Below are 22,951 nucleotides of genomic sequence, written 5' to 3' on the forward strand. Positions count from 1 at the left end.
CAAGAACTAATCTTAATTCAGAATAAAAGTGACCATTACCTACACTAATTCTGGGAGAGTAGGTGTGAATTGAAAGGAGGGAGTGAAGGGAAGATGTTGTAAAACAGAGTATTTTGGACTTTATTTGGGCTGGACAATGACAGTCATTCCTAGAAGTTAGCCCCCTGTGAGTGCTTTGTGCTTCATTTCAGCTTGTCTCAGACCTTTCCCTCTCACCTCCTGCCCTCCTCACGCTCACACAGACTCCCTCTCAATGTTGGAGTGGGCACTCTGGACATCTTGACCCATCCCTCTCTGCCTGGCAGATCTGCACACAGGAGAAAATTCCTGAAACAGAAGGGTCACAACAACTCAGAGGATGCTCTGAGCCAGCCCGACGGAAAAAAGCGTCTCCCCCAAAGCAGGTCCCATTCAGGACTTTATATGGAGGGCCACTTAAAAACTTTGTTACAGGCTGATTTGGTCTAGTCTTCAAGGTCCACCCAGTGGTGTAAAATGACAGTGTAGAAGCTCCTGGCTGGTGTAGCTGTCCTCATGAGGCTACAAAATGAGCCACTTTGTCCCTCTGGCTCCCTCCCCCTCTACAGCCGTGTACTGCAAAACTGCTGCCTCTCACACCTCTGCACACTCTCCCTGCACGTGGCACAGTCCGGTGGGTCTCTTCCAACCTGGTTATTCTATGATTCTATGATTCTAAAAGATAGCGTGAGAGATGTGAGCGAGACTTCAGCTGCAACTGCCTTCCTGGTGGGCTCAGGGGATGGGCTGTGGGGTTACTGTGTGTGTTGCAGTCCCTTCATGCAGAGAAAGTAGGTGATTTGAGGAGTGTGTAGCTATCAGGCTAGTGGAACAGGTTTATGAGGACAGCTTGGAGAGCTTGTTCTTGGACAAGTATTAAGTACATGGCATGGTCAGCACATCCTGCAGACACTTAGAGGGTGTAAAACATAGAAGAGGTGTTATTTGTGCTGTAAAGTAAATAAAATATGAAGTGCATACACGGAGTTTATGGATATACCTAAACAAACACCCATACGTATATAGACCTCTGTGCTGTATATTTAAAGCACACATTCACAAACTATAACAGTAACTAGGCGACTTAGATGAAAAGAAGAGAAATTTGCTGAATGCTAAGGAAAAATCCTAACCATAAATTCTCCCAGTGAATAACCTAAGGGAAGAGGTGGAAAGAATCCTTATTACTACAGCATTCATAACCCATTAGAGAAAGCACCCTGCAACCAACCCTTAAAATCTGCCTTGTAAAAGCTTTGTCTGAATAATCTAGAAGCTTCTCCACTCTTTTATCTTTGAGAGGGCACAAAAGGCTTCAGAAAAGCAAGCCACGAGCAGAAGGCTATCTTTTCATGCCAGCAAAATAAAAAGCTACCACAATTTATAAAGCAACAACATCTCTATCAAGCAAGGGCGGCACTGCTGTAGCTGTAGTGGCTGGCTGAAGAACCTGAGATGGGACTCTGGTCCCTAGGGGGATCCTCCATCACCTTTGAGGTGCATATGGTGGGAAGGGCGATGAGAGGCAGTGAGCTGCCGGCTTGTTTTTCACCTCCTGACTCTCTATTCAAAGGGAAGAAAAACAAGCCCTGGAAAACTGCCATGCTGGCTAGAACAGCTGGTTGTAGCAACTTTGGCTAATTGGCTCCAACAGCTAAAGAGGCAGCTCACTATTTGCCCTGTTCTCCAGGTATGCTTTGTGGCAGGGGAAGGAAACTCTGAAAAAGGCAAGACACTTTCATTGCCTAAAACAATTTCTTTTAAAAAGAAACCAATGCAGATAGATTACTAAACACAGAAGGTCATGTATGTTTCCCCTACTTGCTAATAAATGACACAGGAAAACATGCTTTCTCCTTCATTAAAAAGGGCTGGAAGAACTAAACAAATAAGTTGAGATCAGTAAGTTTGATCCAGCAGCACTCTCTTGTAAATCCAAATTCCATTTTCTCACCACAACTTGCTGCTCTGAGAGATGCTACAGGAAGCCTCTAAACTTAGAATTGACTGAGGGAGTGGTATCTGCAGGTTACTCTGAAGCCTATTGGTGGTGGCTTGCCAAGATTCCTTTGAAGATTCCAGTCTAAATGCTTGCTAGTACATGAATATCAATGACCTTCTAATGTCTGAGTTCTGCAGAAAGTTTTCTTGGGGGGTTTCCCACTTACAAGGCAAAGAAAAATTACAAGCATTCCCATGGTCTGGGCAGGGAGGAAGATAGGGGGCATGCAGTCCCAGAAAATGTGTGAGGGAGAGGGGAAGCGATCAAAGGGCAGCACTGGCTGTGTTGCCTCTATGGTGAGATAACAGAGTGGGTGATGGGGCAGGAGTTGGCCTTCGAGGGGAACATGTTGTGATGTCCCCACTGAAAGTTGTTGAGAAACGAGACAGGCTGCAACAGAGACAGAAATGGAAGCAAAAGTAAAACATAGGGTTTTGTTGCAGCTAGGAGAGAAGTAAAAGCATGGGCAGAGAGTAATTTGTGGAGACTGAGGTGACTTCAGACAGACTTGCCTTACAAAGGGCTCTCTAACTTCCTCCACACACTTGTGTGTCTGACGTTAGCTCTCACCAGAACCATTTTTATCTTTTCGTTTCATTTCATACTTGCCACAAACCAAGTTTCAACAGTACTGGTCTGGTAAGCCCATACCCTTCTCCTATCTTTGATTTGGTTTCTTGGTTATAAATTTTTCAGGGTACTTTCCCATATGTTTCTATAGCTCCTGGCACAGCAGTGGAGCACATTAGTAACAAGAAAGAGGGAATAGTCACACAGCAGACTGTGAAATTTAAAAGCTAGTGGGTTTGTTAGCATTTGAAATTAAAATGCTGCCCATGTTCGTTATTGTTATCATTATTAAGAAGAATATTTTATTGAAGAAATTTTCCACCATATTTTTCCTGAAAATGTCAATTCCTTGATAGAAACTCATCTTTTAGCAAATGAAAAAAAAATTATCAGGGCTATGTAACTGATGCTGATAAGAATGCCATACAATATGTTTTAAACAATATGTCCTGAGATATCTTTCCAGAGAAAGAGCTCTCTGATAATATTGATGAATTTTATGCAAAGCTGAAGAAAAACATTATTGGTTGAAGAAGAAAATCCCTTCTCTGCTTTCCCCAGCATTCTGATCAGAGAGAAAGAATGAAAAGCCATTTGTGTTAACAAATGGTGGAACTTTAAGGTGAGACATTCAAAACTGAGTAAACTTACGTCCTCGGAAGCCCTCAGTGAATGTCCTGGTTTCCCACAGAGGGAGATACATGTGTCCAACACCTTTGTAGTCCTTGCAACTGTGAGCTTGAGCTTTCTAAGCCTTATACATGTGTTTAGCTTTGAAGAGGTAAGTAACACCATTTACATAATTGTGCACAAAGTCAAGGCTCGTGCTGCAAACAGAAACATATGTACACGTGCACACACTTCACCACCGCAAATGGGTTGCCATCAGACCCAAGGGAACCAGCAATAGCCATGATATTCAGCAAGAGTCACACACGGCTGCAGAATGGGGGTCTAGGTCTGCTTTGCACTGAGACCTAAATACACATCCGTTTGCCTTGCTTCAGGCCTCTGGGCACAGAAATGCTTTTCCTTTTGCATTAGCAGTTCTGGTCGCCTCCAAAACTGCTCTGAATGTGGAGTTAAAATGAAACCTCATAAAGTACTCTGAGAGCTCAGGCTGAGGAGTGCCGGCAAGGAGACAGGCATGGCTGCAAGCTTACGAAACCCCAAGCCACAACAGGTACATTTGTAAGAACACTTATTTGCAGCCACCTTCATGAAAGCTGAGGCACGTATCCCCATGGCTATCCGTGGTACCGTCTTGTATGGAGCAGGTTCTTGCCTGTCCCTCATGTGTCGTGTGTGGCAGGGGAAGCATCTTTTGAGAAACCATTGAGCAACTGAAAAAATGTAGCAGAACTCAACAGCAAGAAACGGCGGCGGGAAAAAGTGTGAAACAGGAAAGCACCAGTAAGGCTCACGCTGTCCCCCCCGCCGGCACTCGGCGGGGACGGAACTGCTGCAAAAGCGGCACAGGCCTGTTATCAGCCACGCGCAGGGGCTGCGGTTTGCTCGCTCTTGCAACCCTTCTTCAACTGTCACTTGTTTTTCAACAAACAGGATGCCTACATAAGGCTGACAGCTTCCCTGTAACTTGGGCGAGGGGTGGCACAGGTCCTTCTTGGCGCCCCAGGGCTGCTCCTCTCTCTTCCCCAGGGAGGTGGCTTCAAATGCACCCTGGGCAGGGTGCTGTGGAGGGGATTGACCTGTCTCCTTCCTGCAGCCCTCTGCTGATGAGCGAACCAAGAAGAGCGTGTTACAGGCTTGGCTGTGTCAGAGGGAAAAAGATGAGCTTCCATCTTGCTCGATTTTTATTATTCCACCTAAAAGCTGTTATTAAGGAAGTGGTTGTGCTGTGTTCAGGGACTAAGAATACATTCAAGCTGCTCACCTCCTCTCTGGTCTGTGCAGCAGCTGCTGATGTTTTGCACGATAGCCACAGCGGTATGGATAGCACAGCTCCTTTGCTATGCAGTCCACCTGTGCAGGCTGAAGTGAAGGCACAGGACTGTTTGAATGGAAAAGTTACTAGAAGAGGCAAAGGAGCAACTGCCCTCACAGCCAACAACACCAGAGCCTGTGGCAGAGCCAGGGCTCCTGGAACTGCTGCTGGGCAGCTCCTACTACTGTTTCTTCCCCAGTGTTAGAAAAAAACTGTGCACTAAGATTTGCTGCTCAGGTTCCTCAAGAAGTTTATGTTTATCAAGATCACTTGGGCTATCCTACAGAAAAGCCTACCGTCTCTGCAAAAAAGCTAGGTACCAGCCTGGGTTTCTGCTCAGTAATTATACATAGGAAAAGCAAAACACACTCTTATCCCTGGTCTGATAATTGCCTGGCCAAAGGGTAGCTTCTGTCAGCAGAGGTGGAGCCCATGCCAATGCAGTGCAGGTTTTGCAGCAGAGCTCTCTAATTTGCCAGATGTTCTGGCACTTCCCAGTGCTGTGGCAGATCAACACTAGACAAATTAGAAAAAGAAATATAGTTTTACAATGAGAGTTTCAGGAAATGAGGTTTTTCTTTTGAATTATTTTATGCAAAATAAAAGAAGAAACATTTCTAAATGGATGCCTAGTTTCTTCTCACATCTCCCTGTCCCACACCACCAACCTTCATCCTCGCTGATCTTGGGCATGTTTTTAGGGAGTCTCCAAGCAGTGCTGTTTCCAGCTGCATTGGTGGGACTGAATTGTACATTACTCCTGCTCTCCCTGCCCATGACCCCTCTGCCCTGCTGGCGCAGGGAAGTGCAGTGCATCACCTACTGCCAAGATGGTGCCAAGCCAGGGTGGAGAAAAACCTAGTACACCAGTCCTACTGGATCTGAGATTCTAATGAGCAGAACAAGTCTTGTATGACAAATTGTTTGTCAGCTAGTCTTATTTCTTTCCCTGTTTTCATATTGCCCACAAGCAGCCCGTAATATTTTCAAGTTTGCTTCCTACTCAAAAGTAATTGGAAAACATTTTCTTCCTGGATTTTCTTTATGGTTTGCTATTTGAACTGCATTGCCCAGTAGCAGCTGGAGATGTACAATATCTGGGCCCTGAAATAATGAGCATAAAACTAAGGAAACTTTCTGACGAAAACATTTACTTGATCAGATTTGAAATTCAAAGTAAACACGAGATCATTTTCTAGATAGTTGGGCTTATAACTGTAAGCAAAAACCCCCTGAGTTCTCTTTCCACTTCTCTCTCTCACCTGGACTACTGATATGATCACTCTTCCCTGGTTCTTCATCCATGAAGATGAGGAACAAAGTGTTTCCAGAGTAGTTTATGCAGCTTCTGAATGCATTTGACTATCTTCGTGCACCACTTTGGCCAAGTACACACCAAACTGAACCACAAAACTCTTTTATCAGCCTGTTTTTTTTGCAGAGGCAGTGCTTGTATGATTACCCCCATTCTCTCTGTGTTTCCTCTAGCTTTTCTGGTTTATGAGTCAACTTCAACTAAATTTGATAGAACAGAAGTTCCTACTGCTTTCACAAAATATGGCAGTAGCAGAGAGGCTCTGTCAGTCCTCCCAGCTAAATGGTGCCCAAGAGAGATTTTAGAGATTCCTTAAGAAGACAAAAATCTTCGATCAGATTAAACCATTATCAGATATTACAGAGTTCAGCCACAAGACTCATGTCTGTAGAGGGTATCAGCCATCACTAGTTCTGCCTAGGACAACATATTTTGGCTTTTTAAATACATCAGACTAGACTTGCTTTGAATTCAGAATGCAGGCCACTTCTGCCTGAAATTTTACCATAAATCAAACATTTAAGGGAGAAGATTTGTAGTGGTTTTGCACACTATCAATCAAACAAAACAAATTAGCTTTTTGAAAATTCCCAGTGAACCAAAGCTAACACAGAACATGACAAATTCTCACAAGAAGTTTCCCATAGATCTAGTACCACGAGATATTTTTACCACATTACAATGGTTGTGAGGAAGGCCCACATTAACAACATGAGAACAGCATTTGGATTTAATAGAGTGAACATACACAGCATAATTACCCATAATGTTTGAGGCAGATCTCAATCCATCCCTATTCTAAGTGCTTCCCCAACAACTCCTTAACAACACAACTAGAACATTTATGATGTCACTGATCACATCACTAGCATCCTCCATGGCTCAAGACAGGTCTTGGCATGCTCCAGTTCAAATTATCTCCCAAATAACAACACTAAAAAAATGTTTCATGTTAGCATCATAAAGTTGTATGGGGCTCAGACATAGTAATACAGAAGTCCAATACTAAGTCTTACAAAGTCAGTAACTACGAATGCTGAAAAGACCTTCTAGTTTTGTGGAGAGCACACCCTGTACTGTGTTTATATTCCTTGCACCATACAAGCTAGTATGATTAATATTATTTATTTATTGTAAGGCATACTGAAAGGTAATGCTACAGTGAGATTAATAAGAAAAAAAATCCTGCAGGTATAACTTTTAGTACTTGAACGCACTCTTTAGCTTAATATCCTCATCACTTTTTATCTACCACATCATAACTTGCATCAGAACTCTGATACAAGCTGCCTGCTAAGTTTCACATGTATTAGTGAAAAAAAATCTGAAGATGTAAGAAGCTATGAAACTAGTCTAGAAATACTACTCTTTTTCCTACCTCTGTTCTCCCTCCTACACCCAGCACTCACCACCTTCAAGCTTTGCATCGATTTCATTGCATTACCAAAATAAAACTAACAGGATAAGTCTCACGTAGAAGCCTTCTAGGCTGGTAAAAGAAAAGCAAGAACCCACAGAAACACACACATGTTGATTCCATGGTACCCTCCGCACAGTATACTAAACTTGAGATTTTTGGAAAAAAAATAAATTAAAAAACCCATGGGGCTATTAACCACATACATGGAAAGGGCCAAATACACAGTGTGTTGTCTCAGGACTATCTGCAAGCTTAAAGAGCAGGATTGCATACCAGCACCACAAGAATCCAGTCCTTCCATCCCTTTCTGGCTTTCTGTATCAACTGGAAAGGGATGAGGCTGCTAATGAAGACCAAAAGCGGCCGCTACCAGGTGCTAGGCACAGAAGCACAGTTTCTTATGGCCACCTGTATTCATCTAATTCTAACCAAAGTGAGAAGACACCGGTGAAGAAAAGGTCGATAATTTAATAAGCTGGTAGGATGACGTTATGAACAACAGGGGACTCAGTTCAAACACTGAGTTTCTAAAAAACCTGGAAAATGGCTGTGGGTTATTCTCAGAGCATAACCTGTGGGAGTTGCCTATATTGCATTACTTTGGCTCTGGCTGGACGGCTGGCAAAGGCAGCTCCAAGCACCTGTGTCTCAAATGTCAGCAGCTGGGGCTGGTGTCTCTGACACCCACCAATGCCCCAAAATTGTGTCAGCTACAATTGATTGGCATTATGCCCTATTCAAGATGGAAAATGCAGTACCCAGTGGAAATAGTACTATGTCCCAGTGGTTTGCTGAGGGGAAAGTACTTTTGTTGATGCAGGGGCTAAATCAGGCACACGCTTCTGCCACAAGATAAAATACTACTTCCCCTTCTTGCTCTCTTCCTGACTTTCTAACCCTCCCTTCTGCACTGGGTTCTGGAAAGAAATGCTTGATGTGGATTTTTTTCATGCATATTCCTTAGCAGTCAAATATATGATCCATATTTTTTTCCTTCACTATGTGATAACTGAAGGCATTTTGCTCTCCAGACACAAATGAAAACTAGCAGCAAACATAGCAATGTAAGTCAGTCACTAGAAATGTTTGGGTTAATTTTTTTGTGGCAAAAGTTGCTAACAGCAGCATTTTATAAAAACCTCAATGACAAGGTAGTTTGTTTTCTCACCAAAGAAAAATAAATGAGGGAAACTCTGTTCCAGCTAATTACCTCCTAGAATAGGACAGTTGATGTTTTTCTAGGAGTTATTTTTCTAATTCTGATTTCAATCCCTCTTTGAACTGCAGTTTCAAATAAGGGATGCCTCAATGTTGCTTGCATTTCCTGCAGGAAAAAAAAATTCAACAGGACCTTGCAAGAAAATGAGCTGACATGTTAACAAGTGGGGGACTTCAAACAGAAAAGAATTTGGGGAACAGAGAAAAGATTTTCCTTGAAGATAAGTTGGAATCTGACAACAAATTTCTGTTAAATCACGTTTTGGATGTTTTACGAAGACGACTGTGTGAACAAGATGAATTAGCCTAAGCCTTCAGAGGAGGCTATGGTTTTAGGCAGGAATGCTTAATTACTGGCTTAAGCCATGTACATGGGAAAAAACTTACTGAACTGGCGCATCATGTTGTCCTCATTGACTGTGTGTGCTGCTTGGTTGGCAGCTGCATGACTCGTGCAGGGAAGTTGCTCCTGTGGGGACTGTGGGGTATACCAGTATTTGTTCATGAACAAGCTGGAGACCGAGCAATATTTGCTGAAGAAATTAGCAAATAATAAGTGAGTCTATGCCTGACAGGGAGAAAATAATTCTTAAACTGAAGATGAAAACTGTTAAAGAACTGTGGCCCAGGGTTGTGAAGCAAACCCCCATTGATGTTGTGAGGGAGCTCCTACTTATCCAGAGGTAATGTGGAGCAAATTGTTAAGATTTTGCCTTTACTTCTGACCAGAGCTGAGGATGGGTGGAGATGCCCAACAGGCAAGCCACCTCCCAGCCATACGCCAGGACACCCAGACCCTGGGTGGGGAGCAGGGACAGCTCTGGCTCCCCAGTGCCCTTTGCAGAACTTCACAAAAGTGGCAGGCAGACCAGAGGTGCTCTATTTGTCCAGCCACTGCCCTGAGCTTGTATGACACCATCTAATCCCCTTAGACATAGCAGGGGTCTATTGTATTTCCTAATCCCTTTGGCTAGTGGCCTATTCTGAAGGCTGAAAGGGGAGATGAAATAGCCTGAAAAACCTCCAACTGCTTCTGTTTAGGTAGTGCTTTTCATCTCCAGCTGCTGCGGTTTAGTCAAAGGAGCAACACACCGAAACCTTGAGGATGCAGGCCTACAGATCTGCTTTGCCTGCCTCCATGTGGGCTGGGAATGTGCCTGAAACATGGAGCTTAGAGAGGAGGGAAGGAGAGGGAGGGGGCTGCCCTAATGAGCCTGTGAGAAGGCGCTGCCCCGTCAGAGAGGGGATAGAAATGTGCTTTCTAACTTGCAACATTTTTGGTGCCATTTTTCATTCAGCAACTCTTGAGGGATGCTGAAAAGGGCAGAAAACACCAGGATGCCACACCAAAGAAAAGGCAGGTTGTCGCACAGAAAAGGAGCCACCCTCACCTGTCCGTATTTCACGTGAGCAGGAGTGTAAGCACAACTGTACAAAAAGGTACTGCTGACCTGAGCCATAAGCTATGTGACTTCAGGTTGTTAACACCTTTATCTGAAGGAAAACATCCATCACAGCTCTCATCCAGTGCCTAAGGATGTCAGCCAGGTCTGTCCACTGTTTTTGTTGGCTCTTGGATCAGTTGCCACATACACAAAACACTGGGCTGCTTTAGTTGCCCCAGTAAAATGTGAACCTAAATCATCTTTCTGTGTATAGACATATGTCTAATGACATAATTTCACCCATAGGGAAGCTGTAAATCCCTCTTCATGTTGGTACATGTCTAGTTACAGCAGAGCACTCTTCCAGATGGGAATGGATTTATATAGGTATAAAAGTGTTCATACTAGTAAAAATTATTCCTATGTAGTAAAGCAAAGAAACTATATGTAGCTAATATAGCTTTTCTGCTGCCTAGTAAAATAAATGCACCTAAAAACATCAGTACAAAATAATATCATTACTCAAACATAGTACTCAAAGTTGTTTGGACTTCATACAAAACTGTAAAAAAAATGGATATTTGCATTTCAGTCCCTATTATGAGAAAATAACCCCAACACAACAATAGAAGTTCTGGTTGTTGGTACAGCCAGAACAAGCTGAATGGTTGGACTCGATGATCCGGTGGGTCTCTTCCAACCTGGTTATTCTATGATTCTAAGTTCCTGTTCATATATGAGGCTTGAACCTTTGTTTCAATGTGCAAGTTATTTTATGCTTAGTGTAAAACCTGTGTGTTAAGCACCATACATTATCACCTTTTACAGGCTTGATGCAGAAGCTGAATACAGAATTGGTGCAGAGAATAAGGTGTGGGTTTTTTGGCCACCTCTCCAGGCTGTGTTAATGAGAGTCCTTAGAAAGCACATTGGGGGCAAACCACATGGCGGCTTTCTGTGCTGTCCTTTCTCTAGAGTGAGGGCGACCTACCCGATGAGTTGCCAGGCTGACCCTATTTCACTACTTAGAGGCATGAGCAGAATTCTTTCCACATGCTATCTGCACCCCAAGCTTGGGATGAAATACTGGCAATGAAACAGGGACCAAGCTGGTGTAGAAGTGTGCTCAGTGACGTGGTGGATGTAGGTCTGCTTAGGTTCTCTCATGAAGCAACTTCTTCAACTCCCTGCCCCAGAGTCTACAGAGATACACTGAACAAAGTGGTACTGAATTTCTTTGTGAAGCATTTGGACAATTAATAAACCACGCTATGTTGCAGTAACTGATTTGCTGAGGTCTTAACCTGAGTGTGTCTTCCCAATATGAATTCTGTTACACCCAAGCTATGCAAAACCCAAAGATCATTTACATATAGCTCCTGAAAAACAGAAGCATTTTACAGAAGTCTGATATTATCTAGTAACTGTATTGCAAAATAAATCACACTTCCTATGCACTGGGTGTAGCATGTAGTCTCATATCAGTATCTGGCTCAGGATGAAGTACAACATGGACAGATGATCAGCAGCCACGGCAGCCTTGCTCTGTGGAGACTGACTGCGCAGGTGAGGACTCCTCCTTATTGCCTCTAACTCAGAAAATACTTTTAGGGTTGCTTTCCAGAGTCTCTCGTCACTGCTCAGTGAGGAAATACATCTCACCTGTCCACTGGGCTGGGTATACACCCTTAGTGTACAAGCTAAGTACAGACCAACAGCTATCTACCAGAGAAAAAATCCCAGCCAACTCAAAGCTTCCTCTACAACCAGGCATTATATGCTGTAAATAATCATTCCACACCAGTATTTCCTAAGTAAAAGAGTTAAAAAATGTCATTCTCAAGCCATGATTCTGTTACTCAGAATCGCATGTATTACAGTTACACCTTAATGCTGTGTTTCTTTAGCCTCTGTGTCAATACTGGCATTCAGAGTTTACCTCCTGCCTGTTCACTTCTTGACCATGCTAATCTTTTTTTTTCTTGTAGGTTTCTTTGTTCTAATAGGACAGACCTTCTTGTCTGTTCTTATAGGACAGATCCAGGCCCAATGTAGCTGGTGGCTATTTTGTCCCTGCCTAGGTGGAGCCAGGATATTATCCTAAGAATTGGCTCTGCAGCATGCTTTCTGTTCCTGGTCATGTCTACAGAGAAAAGGGGAAGCATGCCTGCAGGCATGTGGGAGTAACGCACTGCTAGCTTAAATCTACCCAGCTTGTATAATAACAGTAGTGAAAACCCAGAGGTACAGAGGTATGTCTCCCGCCCCCGCTCATCACCACTGTGTGCACCAAGGTCTTCTAGGGGTTGGCTGGCAGTGACTTACACTCATGCGATTGCATCTGCCTCCATTATCCTTGCTAGACAGATGAAAGCCTTCATTTTGCTGTGCCAGCTTGCCTTCCACTACCCTTTGATACTGCAGCAAGTATAAACAGACACCTGAGCGCTGGCAGGCAAGGAGGCTGGTCTGCCCACTGCAGAGGCTGTGACACCCCAACCTCAGCTCCTGCTCAGCATTCTTGCAGTGTTTGCCTTCCCCAAAGCAGGCTTTAGCAATGCTTACAGAGCTACACATCCTTTGGTGCTTTTTTAAGGCTTCTGTAAATGCCACATTAGCTCTGAGATATGCACCTAGTTTTCACGGTACAGGCACATGCCATAAAACTGACTAGAAAATTGACTTACAAGAGATACAGGCAGTGCTGGGGCTGAGAAGGTGCAAGATATTTACAGAATCATAGAATGACCTGAGTTGGAAGGAGGACACAATGATCATTGAGTCCAACTCTTGTCCCTGCATGGGACAACCCTAACATTCACATTGTATATCTGAGAGTGTTGTCCAAATGGTTCCTGAATATTGTCAGGCCTGGTGTCATGACTACTTCCCTTGGGAGCCTGTTCCAGTGCTCCACCACTCTCTGGGTGAAGAACCTAACCTCCAACCTAAGCCTCCCTTGGCACGTCTTCCTGCCATTCCCTTGCATCCTATCATTGGTCACCAGAGAGGAGAGATCAGCACTTGCTCCTCCTCCTCCCCTGGTGAGGAAGCAGTAAGCTGCAATGAGGTCTCCCCTCAGTCTCCTCTTCTCCAGGCTGAACAGACCAAGTGGCTTCAGCTGCTCTTCATATAACTCCTCCTCCAAACCCTTCACCAACTTCATGGCCTCTGGACACTCTCCAGTAGCTTTATATTGTTTTTATACTGTGGCACCTAGAACTGCACCCAGTAATCAGAGTGGGGCCGCGCCAGTGCAGAGGAGAGTGGGACAGTCACCTTCCCTTGACCCTTGACAGCAACACAGTGCTTGATGCTCTCCAGGATGTCCTTGCCCTCTTGGCTGCCAGGGCTCACTGTTGGCTCATGTTCAGCTTGCCGTCAACCAGAACATCCAGATCCATTTCTGCAGGGCTGTTCCCCAGCCTCTTGCTCCCCTTGTGTGTATATCCAGGATTTCCATGTCCCAGGTGCAAAATCTGGTACTTGTCCTTGTTAAACTTCATGCTGATGGCAATTACCCAGCTCTCCAGTGTGTCTAGATCCCTTTGCTGGGATTCTTTGCCCTTGAGAGTGTCAACAGCTCCCCTCCACTTTCATGTCATCATCAAACTTGGTTAGTAAACCTGCAAGTCCTGAATCCAGGTAATTTATGAAGATATTAAAGAGTACTGCCTCTAAGATGGATCCCTGCAGAACCCCACTAGTGACTGGTCGCCAGCTCAATGCAACCCCCTTTACTATGACCCTTTGAGTTCAACCTGTCAGCCAACTGTTCACCCACTGCATTATGTGTTTATCCAGCTGTATGCTGGACATTTTGTTTAGGAAGATGATGTGAGAGACAGTATCAAAGGCCACACTGAAATCCAGAAAAATTTGAACTGTTTTGCCTTAGTCAACTAGGTGGGCGACTTTGTCATAGAAAGAAATTCAGTTTGTCAGGCAGGACCTTTCACTTATTCTGGCTGGGACCAAAGACTGTTGGTTTTTAGGTGTTTGAATAGCTCCCAGATTAACCTTCTCCATAATCCTACCAGGCCCTGAAATGAGACTGACAGGCCTGTAGTTACTGGGGTCACCCCTGCTGCCCTTCTGGAAGACTAGGACAACAATTTCCCAGCTTATACATTTGTCACAAAGCAAACATGCTCAGCCATGTTCTGCGCTGCTTCACCTTGAACGTGCAAGGTATTTTGCGAACAGTCATTTTTCTCTTTTAAACACTACAAAAAGGCACTTGAAGGGCTGGGTCAACGCTTTCTGAGGTTGCTTATTTGACAAGGATGGTAGGGCTTGTCCTCAGTATAGCTGAATGAAATGTCTATAGCAAATCACATAAAACTTGACAGGTTTCAAGTTTCCTCTCATCACATTCATGGAAATATTTGTAAGAGAGGTAAGCCTTTCAACTTACAGTCAGAACCCTACCTAAGGGCAGCTTCTGAGCACATCTCAAAATCACAGCTTCAGCGTGAAACCAGACAACAGAAAACACACTGCAGGACAAAATACTCAGAAGGCAAAAGAAAAAAACCCAAGCCCCGGCCTTGGACTACTTTTGGGTTCAGTGGAATCAGAAACTCAAAACAAAAGGGCTTTTTCAGCTGAAAAAAACCCCAGATTGATCAAAGCTGGAGCAAATGTTCTCATAGAGCTTCATGAAGTGAAACTACCTAATTTCACAGAGTTTCACTTGCAAGCAGAAGTGATAAGCCCTGCTGACAGAATTAAGGATAAATTGGAAACTCTACCAGGTAGCACCTACCATCACTCTCTACTTCCCTGCTTTCACAGCTGGTTCTACTATGCCCTTTTTTTTCCTATGGCAATTGTCTGAATACAGTTTTCTTTAGAGAATTTGATGTCTTGGTCACAAGCCCAGGTGCTACTTTGCTAGGACCTAAATGGTAGAAAAGGCATTTCTTTTGAAAATTTATTACCCTGGGAATCTGTATACGTAATTTCTAATTTTCTTCTCAGTGGTGGCAAGACTGATGCGTTTTGCATTCAGCATCACAGTGGTTAAGCTGGTGCATGCATGGACATCACCAAGACATACTGTAGATTTTTGTAGATGCTATACTGCTCCAAACACCACCACTGTTGTCACTTTGTACAGTTCATTAATACACTTCAGAGAGGAGATATTCCTACTACTCATATAGTATTTGGGAAGCTGACTCAAATCTATACAAATATTATCCATTCTCTTAAGATGACAGAAGAGGTAATTAGGTAGTTGAATGTTTTCTTGTCCTTCTCTCAGACCAGTGATTCACCTAGCCAGCAGTCTGTCTCTCTCTCTGTAGCCAGTACCAGATGTCATAGAGGAAGCCACAATTTATTTTGCAGATGACAGACCTGCTTACATGGGAAGCTTTCTTTCCAAGCTTTAACAGAAATCGGTTTGTACTCTGAAACGTAGCAGTGACAGATGAATAGAGAACTTAACCCTTCCAAACCCTCTTTTCTTTTTTTTTTTTTTAGCTGGCTAGTATATATTAAGAAATATGGACACATACAGACCCAGCTGGGTTAAGGATCCTGCTAAACTCTTGGTGTCAATGGTATTTTATGGCAATGAGTTCTAGTCTGTAATCACTCACTGTTTTGTTTTTTTTTTTTAGAAAAAACCCACACTACTATACCTTGCCCCATTGACTTAGCACAGAGAAAGAAAGAGAAGTGAGTGAGTGATCTGACTATCAGAGTTGGTTTAGGAAAAAAATAAACAAACAGAAAATACAAGTAAATAAATAAGCACTGAAAAAAATCCAAGCAATACATCTTTGTATGCTGAAATCTGTAGGAACACAGAAAATCCATCGGGCTCATGTCCCTGCAGTGACAGTGCTATGTGGCCTGTTGTGAGCTCCCCCACTGCACACTGGAGTACCTCATCTCTGTGCTCAGCCTAATGCTTATGGCAGCCACAACATCCAAAACACTGCATACCCAAATTCAAACTCACACCCTGCATCCAGGAAGCCTGTGCTTCCAGGGAAGACACAGATGCCAGGCAGGGTTTGGATTCAAAGAGCAGGTGGTCCTGGTACAGCCAGGTTCAATCCATTCTTTTACTCAGAACCAGAACTACCTTTTCCTTGCCCTCCTGCAGGGCTGCTGGACCCCTACTGCCGCCCTCGTCCAGCAGCCCATCAGGCACCCACACGTTTTGGCACAAACAACTCAAGCCTCTTAATAAAGGTCATCATAGCTTTGTGGTACAGCTCTCCTCCACTAAGATAACAGAGCCAGCCAGACACTCTGTGGTAGCCTCCTACATACAAATCCTTGCCCTGTGCATGCAGGAGGAAGACAGGTTTCCATGTCTTGTCACAGAGGTGAGCAAACTCAAATTATTGCTGACCAAGGCACCACAGCTGGTAATTTCTGCAGAGCACCATGCCACCCTAACATTTTCCTGCAGATGGCATTCCCCTAAGCTCGTGATCCCACTCTACATTTCACCTTTGTTCTATGCAGAAGTACAAGAGGACCATAAGCTAACAGCCCTGTCCAGCCCTCCAGGCACCACTTCAGACATGCAGCAGAGACCACTGGGACATAGTGTGTCTCCTCCACATTTGGCAGGGTGTCAAATTTGGATGAGCTTCTCCTGTTAGTGGGACAACCCCATAGTTTTACAGAGAAATGCCTACACTGTTCTCTTAGGATTGCTTTTGCTTAGCTTTCAAAAGCAGGTATGTCTATTTTTAAATCCAAGAACGGTAATTTCTTTGCTACTCTTGGTTTAGGCATAGTGTTTCTCCTCTCAAATAACAGGATGATGCAGATGCTCATTCTGCATTCTGAGGCAGAATTTTTTAAGAGTTTATAAATTACTTTAATAAACTTGCCAATATCACTGGCCTTCATATGTATTTAAAGATAAGAGAACTGTTCTTTTGGGGTCATAACTTAGCAGTCAAACTAAACCAGGATTATCTCCTAGTCATGAAAAAATGCAATTTTTTTTTCTATCTATCTACACTGCCTACACTGGCAGTGTGGGGAAGACACTTTTATTTCCCACCAGAGAACTACATCAGAGCTGGAGTTTGGCTTTAGCAGTAAAACATGGTCCAAAGCAGAGCTGCCATCCAACAGCCTCTTATTAATGGCCACACAAGAAAGAGCAAGCTGATTTGGGAGATCTGCAAGCCAGCCATAACCCTAAGTCCTTGCTAAGGCTGTCATTACAACATATGACTATGCTGAGAGTAAATGGTTAAACAGCCTAATATTCAGGCCTATGATAAAATCTCTTGATCTTACCAAAGCAGTGTATTCATTTGTGTGAGACACTTCACCCCTTACTTCACAGGAATTCCTGTGTTCAGGCCTTGCAATGTTTCTTATGGCTTTTAAATGAAAAAAGGCTCAAACAGAGAGGAGGCTGTGTAAATCAGACATTGTGCAAGTTTTTTCTTCTGGTAAGCCAAGATTTTTATGAGTTTTAGTTCAATTTCCTATTCACAAGATGCAGTAAGTATTTTATAGTGCTGACACAAATTAACTCTTTGTTACTGTTCAGGCAGTCTGAAAAAGTCCTGGAAAACTTTGTCTCTCCCCTATGCAGCAACAACATAATTGGTACTACTGCGAAAAGATAGGTTTCTTCTAGTGAGTGAGTGAATGAAAATACATGGGAGTGTTTGGTACCATGCATCTCCCAGAGAAACATGTCTTTGTCGGAGTTACATTTAGCATATGACCACTTCTGTTAATGCCACCAGTTCTAGAGGGCTGAAATAACTACCAGTTTGGTGCCTCCTCCTCACACAGCACCCTGTGCAGATGGACATTTAATCGTAAGTAGGTCCTATACGCTGACAGTATAAAACTGCAAATGTAGACTTAGACAATAAGGATCGCCTCACCCCTCCACTCACAGACAGTGCCAGGGATTTTAGAAGTCTGCCAGCACAAATCCCATCGCAAGATAGGTCAGAACCACTAACTTTCAATGAGAAGCAGTATGCTTATGTATAGGGGTCAATGGATCAAGACAGGGAAGCCCTTCAGAGCAGGAAGAACTCCTTGCTACAGTTTTATTTAGCATTTGCAAAAGAAGAAACCCACAATGGCCGGGCACTACTTGCCATATTAAAAATAAGAATAAAGCATGTACAGTATATTTTCCATGTTGCAAAAGTGCTCTGATGAAGTCATTTCACTTGATAAGAAACCAACAAAACGTTGCACCACAAGTCTTCATTGTCTTGATTAATTAATGAAAAATACAACAAAAGCAAACCCAATAATAAACATTTTGCATATTGAAATAATTAGACCCTGCAGCAAAAGGAAAAATGAGGAAAAAGTGTCCTCCTGGAAAATATTTTGCTTCATGCTATTTAAAGCCCCATAAAACCCCTGCAATATGATTAGTTATTCTGTCTTACTTTGCAGGCAAAATTGTTAGGAAACCTTACAGGACTGTTTAATGCACTTAAGAAATTAAAAGAAGTTACGAGGTGGGGCATTATCATGTAATTATCTAGGCACCCTTTAAAAACTCTTAGCGCCCTCTTTAATGTAAGACTTTCCAACAGGTCTCATTTTGGTCCCCCTGCCCAAAACCCATCACTGTGTTGATCCAGGCTGTATGCATTACCCTGTGTTGAACGCTCAATAAACCCAGCAAATTCATCCTTACACCACGAGTCTTGCCAGATTAAAAATTTAACCCACAGCGCTGCTGATGCAGCCCTAGATTTGAGAAAGAGATGAAGTGCTGTTTTCCTGTGGGTTGTACTGCAGCAAGACACTTAGAAATGCTCTGACCCTGTACTCCTTACACCAAGCCCAGACCATAAACTGAAAGAGGCCATTAGGAAAATAAGGTTGTCATTAAAAGCAGAGCTGGTAAACATTTGAATGTGTCCGGCATGCAGAGCACGCAACGGGAGGTTTCAGTATAATCCTCATTTCTTTACCTAGTGGCAGAAGCGAGGACCTGGTGTGGTGTGATAGAAAAAGGGCCATATCCTTTGTGGTGTACCACATTCAATTAATATGTCAGGCTTTCTATGTCTGTCACTGCTCCCAGGGGCTGGAACAATGGTTCTGCTTCCCCACTCCCCTCTTTTTTTCCCAATTTTCACAGAGTATCAGGCGAAAAAAGAATTATGGATTTCCTTCTCAGAGAACTGCATGGACTGATAAAGTGAAACCCACGGCAGAAAACAACTTGTTATTTTTCCCTTTACCTCACGATTTCATTAACTGAGAGAAAGTGCAATAAATTTTGGCGGGAAAAAAAAGAAGAGACAGTTTTGGACATTTCAAATGATCAGTCTATGTAAACGCTATTGAGACATACGAGTGAGAACAACTGACCCTAGGGATGATTATTTTTCTTTCTCCAAGGCTGCAGCATTACTTTTGCTGCGTCCAGGATTTTGAAATTGTGCAAAGTTAATTTGAGTAAAGAAAGGAACAAAAAGGGAACTGCTGGGAAACTGTCACAGCCTTCCACATTCAAACATAATATACTTTCGCAATGCTGAAACATTTACTTTTTAACTCGACAGAAGCGCTGTCACCCAAGGTTTTCTAGCACTGTACAGCAGCAGCTTGATCTTGCTTGTGCTGGGAATATACTGGGATCTGTACCTGGATTGCCATAACTCAAAAAATATTGCAAGGTATCTAGCACAAGACTTCTAGCTTAGTCCATGAAGAAACACAAAATACTGGTCCTGTAATAACATTAACAATAATAATGAGAACAGTAATAAGGAGGATAATAAAACCCATTCCGAATTGTTGAGTTAAATCACTTGCTGGATTAAACAGCTTTAATGAATTAACTCCTTTTTTGGACAAATTGATCCTTGGTCTCAAACCACCTGCTCTCTGGGTTCCTGCTTTCAGTACAGCCCCTGCTATCCCATGCCTGTCTCCGGGGTTGGCTGTGCTCTGGCACTCACTGCAAGCACTGTCCCATGAGGGTCACTCTGTTGTTTTATCAGGAGCACAAAATTTCCTCAATAAGTCTTCCTGTGCTACAGATTAAACAGTAAACAGTTGGGTCAGCTAAAAAAAAAAAAAAGTAGAAAAAAAAGATGACGAAATGCAGGAAGATCCTTCTTGTTATTCTAGTAGTATTGCTTCCTTTACTTGGTAGTGGTGCTGAGGCAATGTCAGCACTGTGAGTGCCACAGAGCAGTTAGCCACTTCTTGCTCACCCTTCAGCATCTCCCCTGCCCAGCCTAGAAGGTGCTACAAGCCCAAGTGACTCACGTGAGCTCGCTGCTATTAGGTTCTCCTCCAGTGCCAGGAAAGACAGATGGACAAAAACTTTTGACATAGACAGGGGGCAAAAAAAGGACTGTGCAGGCTAGCGTTTCAACAGGCTGCCCTCCACCTGCATCCCACTCGAGTGAGCACTGATCCCCAGGAGCCACAGGGGTGCTGGGGGAGCTGCTGCTTGTTGTGACACAGCAGCTGGGATGAGCCTTCTGCATTCCCCAACTCACTTATTAATATGAGTGACTCATGACTCACACTGACACCGCCAGCAAGGCCGGGAAACTGTAGTCTGTAACTATAAAGAGTTATGAAGTGCTGCTCTCTGGCAGCACGCTGGCCAAGCTCGATGAGCAGTCTGAGACGGTCTTTGTGTGCCTTGACAACTGAATGGGCACAGCCCTGCTGCAAACACGGCTTGAGTGGTCAGAAGGCTTGCATGGAAAGGGGAAAAGTTCAGCTGTAGCATGAGCTATTTAGGAAGGTAGTTACAAGGAAGCGGACAAGTTTCTCGTGCCAGTCCCTGGCTTACTTGTATGAATAACCCATGACTAAACCATTAGCTCCGCAGGGGGCTGTGAGAACATTAGAAGGAGCCTCTGAAAGTGCTTGGTCACTGATGAGAAAAGATTACTGGGTGAAGTCCTTAATCCCCTCCCTCAGCCTTTACAGGACTACATCATTTCTCTAAAGGTGACTGCAGCTGATAATTTGCAGTCATCCGAGACCTGCGTGGCACCAACAGAAACCCTGTGTTTATCCACATCGCATCTTTTCCTGAGCCATGTGAGTTGCAGCTAACTTTAAGCAGGTTTCTAAGCTTTTTCTGACTTCTCTCCAGTGAACATGCCTTTACCTGGGCTGATGGTATAGAGAAAGTGAGGCAGCATCACGCTCTGCTGGCTGTACACAACAGACTGCTGATCACACCCATGTTTCAGCCTGTAATACATGTTGTATGTTGTTGGCTGTAATTTTTCATGGCAGTAGCTCAAAAAGTCATAATTCTGCCAAAAAAGACTCAAAAGAGGCTTGTGCTACTGCTACTGTATCTGCAGTAATTCATGTAAGTTATTTTAGCCCACTTTGATTTATGAAGAGAAAATTCACAAGCATGCAATGGGTGTTTGAACAGCTTAAATGAGTCCTTGTTATAATCTCTTTAACAGACTGATAAGTAATGAGATAGTATTCCTGCAAGCTCAGATATTAGCTGTGATGAGAGCACCTCAAAGAAAACTGAAGTGGGAAAAAGCATGTACTACTAGAATGTCCCCAGATACTCTCCAAACATGCATTTTCTTAAGTATGGGAAAGCAAAAAAGTATATTTAGAAAGTCTGAATGGCACTTACCTCTCAAGAAGTGCTGGTAAGAAGGAAGTGACTCAAATAAGCCGTTTGAAGCCATTGTTTCCTCTTTAAAACTCACTCTTTCTTTACAGTGAAGGAATATATGATTTCTTCTACCTTGGGGAGTGAAAAATGAAGAATAGTCATTGCTACAACCCTCTTCCCAGCCATTACAGTCTGTTTTATCTGGTGCCTCAGGAGCAGCACAAAGCGTATTATGAGGTTCTTTAGGTCCTTTTGCTAAAAGAACTCTGAAATTGTTTCTTAAAAAGAAAAAAAAAATAGCGGATCGGTTGTGGTTGATGATGCTTACCACTCTATGAAACTCTGTGGTTTGCAGTCAAAACGATTCGCCCTGCCTGCTGACCAATATCCCGGACCCGCTCTTGTGTGACTGCCTCTGTACCCAACTTGTGGTTCTGTGGTTGTTTATGAGGCCCAAAGAAGTGTTTCACACAACCAAAATTACAAATTTAACTGTTCCCCTTTCCAGAACCTGTCTCCATTGGTCCCTTTGCATCATGTGACCTGAGTGATGTCGACTTAATTTTTTTTTTTTTTAACTTTCTGAAGTCATGCCCTACCCACTCCACCTGCCCTCCCCGGGGCTGCGCGAGGCAGCGATGGAGTCTGCTGAGGGAGGAAAAAGAAAAATGACTCACCATCCCTGATGCTACAAATGGTCTTGCTGAGTTAGTTCAACTCTGCTTGTTTTGTTGTTTGTGGTTTTTGGAACTACTGATTATTTTGATAGAGATTTCATTGCTGCTTATTCAATAGTAATTCAAATCCGGGTATTAATCCACTGCTAAGACAGGATGTGTAACTTGTCCTGTAAAACGTTAGGAATCAGCTGTAGGAAAGACCACTAGCTAAAGAAAGGACACTGTTAAAAGGGTCTTTTTCCTTAAAAAAAAAAGAAAAACAAAAAATAAAATAAAAAGAAACTGTCAGGAGAGACAGAAAAAGCTCTAACATTATTTGAACCTGTATGACACCACCCTCTAAGGAGTCCTTAAAGGTCACTAGTCTCCATGCCCACAGAAATTGTTTGAAAGTTACTTCCATAGGGTCCTTGTTTAGTACAATTCCTGTTCCCATCAGAAGGATCCCTACCCAAGAGACAGCCTGAGTAAAATCCTCAAGATTCAGGTCAGCATCCTTTGAGATGTTAACAGGTCTACCCCGTTTGACATTCTTCCCTTTCCTTCTCCCTCCCCAAAAGAACAAAAATAGGAAAAAAAAAAAGGGTCCTAAACCTAATAATCAGCTGGTAGTTCTGGCTCTAGCTGTGACAATGCAAAAACAGGGTGAGGGGAAAAGTCACTTACTACAGCACAGAGAAGTGGCTGCTATGCCACCTTTAATCTCGTTTTCCTTTTTTCTGCACAGCGGGCAGTAGACCTTTCTCATCTTGCTGCAAACCACAAGATGCCTCAGACTTATACAGCCTGGGGTTCCACACTC

The 22,951-nt window shown here is 43.3% G+C and overlaps 1 protein-coding gene across 1 annotated transcript in view; it reads right to left on the reverse strand.

The window, feature by feature from the left end:
* The window catches only part of RUNX1 (RUNX family transcription factor 1), a 172,744-nt gene extending 150,814 nt beyond the window's left edge, over nt 1-21,930 (reverse strand). Inside the window, exons 1-2 of the mRNA XM_069871856.1 lie at nt 21,798-21,930; nt 21,488-21,601 (exon numbers count right to left, since the gene is read on the reverse strand). Coding sequence (XP_069727957.1) covers nt 21,488-21,542 — 55 coding nt within the window. The 5' untranslated portion in view covers nt 21,543-21,601; nt 21,798-21,930. The remainder of the gene's footprint in view (nt 1-21,487; nt 21,602-21,797) is intronic.
* Nucleotides 21,931-22,951: the final 1,021 nt, after the last annotated feature.

This window comes from Phaenicophaeus curvirostris, chromosome 1 (assembly GCF_032191515.1).
Source record: "Phaenicophaeus curvirostris isolate KB17595 chromosome 1, BPBGC_Pcur_1.0, whole genome shotgun sequence".
NCBI lineage: Eukaryota > Metazoa > Chordata > Aves > Cuculiformes > Cuculidae > Phaenicophaeus > Phaenicophaeus curvirostris.